Source organism: Lupinus angustifolius, chromosome LG15 (assembly GCF_001865875.1).
Source record: "Lupinus angustifolius cultivar Tanjil chromosome LG15, LupAngTanjil_v1.0, whole genome shotgun sequence".
Lineage (NCBI taxonomy): Eukaryota > Viridiplantae > Streptophyta > Magnoliopsida > Fabales > Fabaceae > Lupinus > Lupinus angustifolius.
The window spans coordinates 2,605,848-2,615,852 of NC_032023.1; the positions used below are offsets into that span (position 1 = coordinate 2,605,848).

Below are 10,005 nucleotides of genomic sequence, written 5' to 3' on the forward strand. Positions count from 1 at the left end.
TCAACTTTTCAAGTGTACCTCCGAAAACTATTAATACAAAATATTCAGTTATATTTATAAGTACATATCAATCAAATTTAAAGATTATTTTGAAGGATTTATCTTCACAAAACCAATTTAACTTTAAACTGAATGATGTCAGTTGATATTTTCCAAATGAAAATTAAAAATGGAAAAAAAGTATTGCAGAGACTAGAAAAAAAAAAGTGTAGGATGCTAATGAATGCCTCCAATTATAAAGTTTCATAATTTAGATAGATAGACAAAGAAAAAAGACTCGAATATCAATAATATCTACCATCTAAGTTTATAAACAATTTTCAACACTTCCTAAAACAGGAACATTTATACAACATCTATTTGCTGTACTTCATTATAGAAAATGTAAGCACCCATAAGATAATTCATAATTTTTTGAAATAATGCTACATATAGAAAGATAACAGTGGCTTGAACAGTCATCTAAGATAACTCACTAATTTTCTCAGCATTGTGACTGCAATTGACAATGTGTGTGGTTTTGATAGGACTATGTTGTCAATTAGAGCTATGCTGCAAAAAAAAATAATCCTAAGAACCATTGATGTAGAAGACAATGAATCATTCCATCAAAACTTTGATCATTTCCAAAATGGCTGAATGTTAAGAGGTTTTGAGTGCTAATCAACAACAGATCACCGGCGATTGAAACTTCAATCTTGTTCTGGCCGGTCGCGTCTTGCACGTCATAGATCTCTGTCAGCTGGAACTACCTTCAATAATTTGGCAAGGTCATAAGACTTGAAGTCTTTCCCATAACATAAGCTTAGATCCAGTGCTGTTTTTCCATCCTGAAACATAACCAACCAATCAACTTCTACATAAGGAAAAGAAGAAATCCTTTAGTTAACCCGTCTTAAAGTTTTAGGCTTCGTTGTTGTAACCAAACTTGAAGTTCTCATTGACTAAATACAAGAGTACTTAATAATACAAAGGAAGCACCCGGGTTCATCAAATTCTACCTATAACAACACAAACTTGAAACCGGAGGAAAGTGCATATGCATACACTTGCAACAGAAACAACTAGAATAGCTCAGAAGGATTAAAAAACATAACAAAGAATAGGTAACAATGCTAAGAATAAACAGAATAAAAATGGCACATGTTTACTGTGTTGCATTTAAATTATTGCAATATAAGTTTTATAGAATGTGAAACAGAAATACCTTAGTTTTTCTTGTCTTATCTGCACCATTGACTAACAATATTTTTGATATATCTCTATTTCTGCTTTGAATGGCAATGTGCAAAGGTGTCCAACCTTCCTGAAAGAAAAAAATGTTAGTAACCCATTGCGACAAGTAAAACTTGAAAAAACATACTCATGAATATGTTTTAATCACTCACATTATCTGTAGCATTCACATCAACCTTATACTTGATCAGTAATTTCACAGTTTCCTTGGCACCAACGTGAACTGCATAATGAAGTGGAGTAGCTCCATCCTACAATAACCATAAAAACACAAACGCTTAAGCACACTTCAGAATGCAGTCACCAGTTTATGAATGCTGCATGAAGGATTTTTAGTCACCTTATCCTTGACATGAGGACTTGCACCTTTTCGTAAAAGATGGCTTATGACAGCCTCTTTTTTACCGATAATTGCCTTATGAAGTGCAGTAAGACCTTCCTGTTTTATTAAATCACCTTAGTTAGGCATAGACAAATGCTATACACAAATGGACATATTGCTATACCAGATATGTAAAACCTGACCTTATCACGCAAATCAATATCTAAACCATTTTCAAGAAGCTTATCCATGGAACTTATCTGCATTGATAGTGCAAGAGTGTGCAGTGGACTCCATTTTGCCTGAAAATATAAATATAACATCTTTAGTGTTAGTAAATGGGACACTAAAAGAGACTGTCAGGGTTAAAACTTACAGTTGATATTTTTTCCAAGTTAGGAGTCAAATTCTGTTGCAATATTGCTCTTTCTTCTGGTTCCAAAAGCCGATCAACCTCTGCAATAATGAGAATATCTTCATACAGTTTCTATCAAAAATATGTATTCTTACAGTAGAGGATTCTTCTCGAGGGTGAAAAGATAATCTACAAGCACAATCTATTTATCAACCTTCTTTCAGCACTTTTCTTGAAGTTTAAAATTATATTAAAAGAACACATAAAAAAAGTAAAGAGAGGGAGAAAATAGGCAAAGCAATCTCCTAAAAACTGGATTGATCAGCAAACCAGTAAACTTAGCAGTTTACGGTAGAGACCAGTTTAACTGGTAGTCAAAATGAACCACGTAAAAATTATAAACATCAAAAACCAAGTCTTAGTCCTATCTTCATATCCATAAACAATTATATGAAACAATAATAAAGACAACAAAGTGAACAACAAAACACTATCGTTGTTTTCTGCGTCCTATCTTCAGTTGATAGTTCAACTAATTGCCTTGGCCAGGGTCTGGTCCGGTTTCAAAACATTAATGTTACTGTTCCAATTCCAAAAGAGAAAAGAAACAGCAACAAGAGAAGTACCTTTCTTCGCTTGCTCCCCATAATTGTCCGCTGATATTATATTAAAATTAGTCATAGCAGAAGGCTTTGTGTCTTCCTCTTCCTCTTCCTCTTCCCAATCACTTTCAAATCCAAGGTTCTCATCTTCAACTTCCTCATCTTCTTCATCACTGTCACTGTCAATATCTGGTTCTTCCCATTTTCCTTCTTGTTGTTGGGTTCGCAACTGAGATACTACTCTGCTTGATTTGATTGAACCATAACTCCCAACATTAGAATTGTGAATTGAAAAAGACCGAGTTAATTTTCCTTTGTTTGTACTTCTATTTAGTTTATAGGAGTTAGCACCGAATTTGGAGTTCGTGGCAGCTTCAGCAATAATGGTGGAAAGTGGAATAGATTGAATACTCAAAACAGATGTTGTAGCCCAAGAACCCATTTATGTTTCCCTGAAAAAAGGACAAGAGAAGCAGAATTAAAAACATAAGCAAACAAGTTACATATAGTTGTTACTGAAACATCACATACTTGAGCACAGGGTTAAAACAAACTGTAACAATCAAGTAGAAGGGATCCATGGCTACTAATTGAAAAAGAAAAGCATATGCAAAATGAGATAGGAGTTGCCGCCAAATTATATACTAGCGCAAAATTTTTGGTAAAGCCCCTAATTCATGGAGATAAGGACTAGTATTATACACCTAGAGATCATTTGCCAACAACAGTTGGCACAACTTGTAAGAGTGGACGTGTTAACCAAGTTAACCGAGGTTTCTTATCCTATCAAGGTCAATTGTTGGTGTGTTATCTATGAGTACCTCAATAAGCACTCGTTTATCAATATTAATTTTCTCCTACTGCAAGACATTCCAAACTTGAAGTTCATACACAAGCCAGTTCAGTTTACAATCCTAACAAGGCCTAGTATTCAGGCCATATCTCAACATTTATCATCAGTGCCAATGGAAACAAGACATGTACATCACTCAGGATTCATGAATCACTCAAAGAAATTGAGGAATGTTAAATGTAGATTTCAAAGCATTTCGAGGTTCAATTTTACTCTTCGATTTTAACCTACACAAGTATGTATTTCTACTTTCTAGTAAAATTATTGAATCCAAAGTCAACAAAACAAAGATTTACTTTCCACACAGGCCACACTTACTACATAAGTACATGCACGCCACTCTCACCATTCCTAAAAAGTTGAGTAACAATACAAAGATGGATGGAAAAGAAATTAACAAAAAAATCTTAACAATCAGTCATTGTGGCACTTGACCCTCTTCAATTTCAATCTTCAAATATAAATGAATCAATATCTCTCATAGAGACACAAATATACCAAGAAATTTCATGTTACTTAAAATGTATAATGTGATAGAATAAAGAGTTTAATTTTGATGCCCACTAAAGTTTTACGTTTGTTGTATTCATCAGACAAATTTCATATTTATTACTAGTTTCTAAACAATTTTTATATTCTATATATTAGATAAAGAACCAAATTTTGTATTAGAATGTATTATACAAAATGACAAATCTTATAAAAAACCCTGTTGTAAAAACCGGTTCGTGCTGGCCAGTTCAACCAGTAAACCAATCCCGATACCAGTACAATAATTATATCAGTCATGCAATCATACCAGTCAAAACCGGTCATACCGGCCAGTTTTGAATTGAAAAAACAAAAGTGAATCCAGTGAGGCATTTAGACAAACAAATGGTGAACAAGAACAAAAAAAGTATAATTTAAAATGTAGAGAAGGGGATAAAGGAAAGTAAGCATAATTGCATTAATGGGTAAGTAGGGTTTATCTTTTTGAGTAAGAAAAATGTAAACCTCCAAGAGTTCACGCCCTTTATCCTTCTCTGTACAACACTTACAACCTGCTCTAATTCGCCGTTAATTCTGAATAACGGAACACTATTTATAATTATTCTGCTATTAAAAATAAAATAAAAAGTATGCACAAGAGTCTGTCACTTTCATCTTTCATATTTAACTGTTATTTGATTTGTTACATCGACAGTAAATTATACATTTGTTAATTATTATTCACTCTTAAATCAAAGTAATATAAATTAATGATAAATGATGTGTTTAAATATAAATTTTAAAAAAAATATGTAATTACAAAAATAACTAATGAGTTTAAATATAAACTTTTAATAAATTTTATAAGTAATTTTAAATTGATGACTTTTTTATGTCATCAAGTAAAAATAGTGAACTCTTCATACATTGTCACATGTCCTCAACTGAATATTAATCTTTTTGATACATAATCGTTACAATTTTTTTTTGTTTTTTGTGAGCAATTTTTTTTCTTAAAGAAATTATTTACTTTATTTTAGCCAACAAATGAAAGAGATAAAATTGAAGGCTAAAGATCTGTTTCTTTTGTGAAAATATTTCCTATCATCAATTTCTATTGTCATTTATTGAAACAGTTTTCATTGTCAAGAAATGAAAATTTGGAAAAGCATGTTTGGTTTCATCTGATATATTTTTGCTTAAGTGCCAGAAATCAATGCTAAGAATGTAACTTATATACAGAGGACAAAACTTGTAGCTATTTGCCTATTTCACGAAATCAAAACACGAGTTCATCTGTTGTCTCACAAATTGTGATGTTTGAAACTATGTTCAAAATCTTGTCTCGCATTAATTAAAACTATTTTTCTAACCAATCATAATTGATGACATATGAAGTAACACAACTTTTGGACAACATATTATTATGATGTGTGTATAACATTAACATTGGGCATGCTGTGTTTGCATTTTTTTTCTAGCATCAATTATTATGTAATAATCCATAAATAAAACAGTAAGATTTTTGTGTTAAGACTGCACCTACTTGTTCATTAAACCAGTAGGTGCAGTCTTATCTAGATGCTGCTATGAATGCAATGAATGTGAAGGGTCATCAGCAGAGAAATCTTTAATCTAACTTGTAAGCTTGATAATAGAATAATCATTCTTATTATTAATGTTCAAATCTAAAGTTTGATGCACAAAACTCAAGAGTTACATAAGCATACATCACTAAAGTTGATAACTTTACAAGTCCATGATTATATATATCTCTACAGATTCTCATTCTAGCCTTCTATTAGAAATTCATAAAATCTATGTCAAAATCACCATCTATAAGCCCATCAAATAGACTACCCCAATCCAACTCATCAAGTTGATTTGTAGAATCTATAGCAGGATTACTTGGTTCAGTGCAATCGACGGGAACGCCTACAGGGTTAGGAGAGCCGAGTTGTATAGCACGATCCAAGGGCAAGCCAATTTGATTAGCAGAATCGATCACCCCGTTATCGTTTGCCATCAACTGCATAGGATTTGGATCAATGTGAAGAACTTGGGAATGAGAACCCATATCATGCTTCATGGTCGAGGCAATGTGGTTACTATCGTCGTCAAATGGCTTCATAGGAGTCGGGATAAGTTGGGTTTGAAAATTGTTTGGTGTGAAATTGACTTGACTTGAGTTTAAGGCAGCACTACTCGTTTGAGCTGAGTTGATCACCTCAACTTGATGCTGCCATTTCAACATGTTCATTCTTTCATTGCAGGCTTTACTCTTCGCATCCAACACGGCAATGAAATTCCTAATCTGCTCATCTCCGAGACTATTTAAACATGGGTGGCTAGTTGGATACTGAATCTTGAGGATTTCTTTCCGCACTTTGGAAATATCGGCTTCAACCTTGTCTTTCTTATTCTTGAAGTAGTCTTGGATGCCAAACATAACCGGAGGTTCCTCATTCTTTTCATTCTCGTACTTTTGAATGAGGGAGTGATCGGCCTTAAGGTTTTCAGGCCAAGTCACTAGTTGAGGATCACCACCGTTAATGTTGTAAACTATCAAACAAGCTTTAGCAGCTTCACCTTCTTCAGCATTACACAACTTCGAAAGTTCTTGCATTTTATTCAGAAGTACATCCCTTCTTTGCTTAAACGTTGTTTTCCGGGATGCATCATTCGCTATGCGCTTCAAGGTTAATCTTGATCGACCCATGATTATCTATTACATTCATAAAAATCTCAAATCAGTTCATAAAACAGAACATGGTGACATAACATTCATATATAATTAACCAAACCATAGTTGCTTAAATTGAAAGAATAATAATAATACTAATAAAAGACAAAGAATTTATCTCAAATTCTCAATTCCTTTACAGTGTTGTGTTAAGTTGGATACAGAAAATATTTGATTATTGATATAATTAAGATTAAGAAATTTGGTAGTATCAAACACTGCATGCGTATTGGAGAAAGCAATTGTTGAATTTGAAAGAGAGAGAACACTAAAACAATACCCATTTGTAAAAATCACTCTTTTCATCTATCCCTTCAACCATCCCTGACACGGTGGCGCGTGGCCACACGCGCCATCTACTGCAACCATTTATTTATGGTTTTCCCAACCCCATCTTGTTTCTTTAATTAGTTCAATTCTTAAACTCATTAAAGCATATATTCAAACAAACATATTCTAAAATAAATTCTAGGAAGAAAGCTATGAACTTTGAATAAAGAAAGAGAGAGAAAAAGAAGAAGAACATTTAACATAGATAATAAAAACTATGTTGGTACCTGTTATGTTGTGTTGTGTGAAATTGAGTGTGAGAAAGTAATGCAACTAAGACTTCAATTTATAGAGTGAGAATCATAATAAGTAATATTGCTAATAAATACGTTGGTTTTTTTATGTATCTTTCTATTTATGAATCATATCAAATTATTTAAAAAGATTCATTTTGATAAGGTAATGATTTATATATTAAAATGTTTATAATATTTTAGTTTAACTTGTGATGTTAAATATTTTTACCACGTATATTTAGTTTAGGAAAGTAAAAGTTTGCATTGTTGGATTATTAAGGAAAACTTTGGTAGAATAAATGATATATATTTTTATGTATGTTGATAGGCTTATTTTTATATTATTCTTTTAATTATTTATTTTTCATACATAAACTTCATTTTGTAATATAAATATATATAATACCCTAAGCTATATAAACTTGTTCAAAGAGCAACAAAAAGTAAAAGATCTTTGATAACAAAATCGGAAAAGAAAACAAACAAGAATTGTAAAGTATATAATAATATAATCATACTTAAATTAGTCTTCATTAAGGTATCTTACCTTGGATGGCTTATTTGCAGAGTTATACTAAGAGTTAAATTTATAGAGAGTTAATTATGCATTAACTTGTAATATTTTTAAGAAAATAAATTAGATCTTACCATTCAATTATCCTATTTGGAATATTATTTTCTTGGATTGAGTTTATTTTACCGGTGTTTAAATCCAGACAAAAACTGTAAAAACAAATCTAAAATAAACCGAAATTGTAAAAATGAAATGCCTTTTATTGTGCTTGATTTATTTTTTAAAAATGGATCAATCTGGTTTGGTCTTTGGTTCCAGCTATTAGATTCAGATCGAACCAAACCTGACCAAAGTAATATTGCAAAGTTCCACGTCCTGTTTTTTGTGTTGTCATGCTCATATTGTTAAAATTATGTTAATTCCAATATTGTTGTTCTTGTCTTTGTTAAACACTATTTTGTGCTGTTATTTTACTGTTGTTGCACAATTTTTTCCTTCTTATTTGAACACTATTTTTTATTCTTTTATACTTAATATTTAGTCATTTTTATAAGTTTTAAATGTGTGTCCAATGTCAATTTTTTATAAAAAAAATAAATTGAAACCACATATAATTTCTTGATCAAACATCTTAATGTAAATAAATCATACCAGATTAGACGATAAGTTAATTACTTGTTTGGATTGAATGATTTTTTTTGCTTAAAAATCAAAACACCACTAAATAGTATCATACGAATTCTTAGATTAACCATATAATATCACATTGCTAAAATGTTAAGTAAAATAAAGAAAATGTCTACACATGACAAAACAAAATCCAAGCCACAAAAATTTATTAGTCATCCAAGTCCTCCTCTTTACTTCAAATTATCTTTAGTTTGAACTTGTTTGTCATAGTGAGCCATAAACAAGTAACATTTCAACAATGATATTAACCTGACAGATGACAGGAACATTGTTCCATCTTGATCATTCGGATGCCTCGTCTGCCTGAGTGGTTTTCCCTCTTCAACCGACCAAGACCCAGGCATGGACTATTGGAGGACTTAATGCGGTTGTCCTCATTTCTCGGACATGACAGATTGGGTTTGGGATCACTCCCGCCTACATGGCACCAACAATGTACTGTCACGTCCATGCAAATCTTACATATCCTCCTGCCAACACGATAAAGACATATGTGAGATACGACCACCAAACCTGCCTCCAACTACAAGTCAACTATGCTTGACTTGCCAAATCCACCTAACACGGAGAAAGTAGCCCCAGACAAGCCCAAACGGTCAGCTGCATCAGCATAACCAAAAGGTGTACCCAACCAGTTCTCACCACTACAAATAGGGGTTCCACCAATAGGAAGTATCACTTAACTCATCAATATTCTCTTATTACTTATTCTCTAAGATATACTCTTTCCTTCCTACCTTCAGTATACTCATACTGACTTGATCGTTAGAAAACCTTCACAAATACCTTCACCAGCAGATCCAAATCAACCTCAACCACAGACACCAGAAGAATCGTTGTCCGGACTTTCAGTCCAACCTACCTAAATCAACCACAAAAGAACAAACATGATAACATGACTACTTGTAACATGGCAACTATACACCTTTGGATTCAGTGTTAGCATTTAGTGGCATAAGTTTTACTCCATTACAGACATGAATGTTTGGAGTAAGGCATGATCGACCCTTTTGTTTGCTATTTTTTCATATTTAGTTAATTAAAGGAACACTCCTCCATTTTAAGGAGCTTAACTCCAATTTAGAAGCTCAATATCATGAAATAATAAACAAAATATTGATAAGTACTTATAATAATTTCCATACATAAATGGTAAGATTAATGTTTTACCTTGAAATTTTTTGTGATCTGAGTCATTTGCCATTAACCTAAATTATAATTATACTAGGTTAAAATATAAGAGAATAATGTATATTCTCATATCATGGGATATTTTATCTCCTTTATCTAATAGAATTCTTAGATTAACCATATAACCATATACAAATTTTTATAGATTAACCATATTTTTCCATTAAATTTCTTGATTACTCCGCGTTAGTAAATGAGTTAAGGATATACACAAACACATAGCAAGTGATGTTTATGTAAATAAATAAATTAGTTAATAAAATTATGAGCTCTCTCAATATATAGTGTTCACTATGTTTGTCTCAATAAAGACTACTCTCTTTTGAAACATAAATTATATTGAAGCAAATATTAACTTTATCATGAAGAGTTTTTTTCCATACATACCCTTGACATTACGAAATTACACTCTATTGTCACATTCGCTACACAGACCTTTGCAATACGTCGCATGCTATCTAC

At 32.0% G+C, this 10,005-nt stretch overlaps 2 protein-coding genes across 3 annotated transcripts; both read right to left on the reverse strand.

Moving 5' to 3' along the window:
- On the reverse strand, positions 656-9,139 carry LOC109328081 (ankyrin repeat domain-containing protein EMB506, chloroplastic). Of its 2 annotated transcripts, none has more exons than XM_019561344.1 (8): positions 9,127-9,139; positions 2,540-2,967; positions 1,935-2,014; positions 1,762-1,860; positions 1,577-1,675; positions 1,389-1,487; positions 1,208-1,306; positions 656-830 (listed from the first exon to the last, which is right to left on the reverse strand). In XM_019561344.1, exons 2-8 carry the CDS (start codon positions 2,955-2,957, stop codon positions 726-728), a joined length of 999 nt encoding a protein of 332 aa, XP_019416889.1. In that variant the 5' UTR covers positions 2,958-2,967; positions 9,127-9,139; the 3' UTR covers positions 656-725. The 2 variants fall into 2 exon arrangements, with proteins under 2 accessions (XP_019416889.1, XP_019416888.1); XM_019561343.1 differs by lacking the exon at positions 9,127-9,139 and adding an exon at positions 4,365-4,426.
- Positions 5,575-7,076, reverse strand: LOC109328082 (agamous-like MADS-box protein AGL8 homolog). Its single transcript, XM_019561345.1, has one exon. The coding sequence runs from the start codon at positions 6,556-6,558 to the stop codon at positions 5,641-5,643; it is 918 nt and encodes a 305-aa protein (XP_019416890.1). The 5' UTR covers positions 6,559-7,076; the 3' UTR covers positions 5,575-5,640.

Bases quoted from the DNA above. Each gene is read 5' to 3' on its own strand.
- LOC109328081 (XM_019561344.1), bottom strand. From the start codon at position 2,957: ATGGGTTCTTGGGCTACAACATCTGTTTTGAGTATTCAATCTATTCCA. The intron at 1,488-1,576 runs GTGACTAAAAAT...TGGTTATTGTAG, and splicing joins GTCCTCATGTCAAGGATAAG to GATGGAGCTACTCCACTTCA. The intron at 1,307-1,388 runs GTGAGTGATTAA...TTTTTCTTTCAG, and splicing joins ATGTGAATGCTACAGATAAT to GAAGGTTGGACACCTTTGCA.
- LOC109328082 (XM_019561345.1), bottom strand. From the start codon at position 6,558: ATGGGTCGATCAAGATTAACCTTGAAGCGCATAGCGAATGATGCATCC.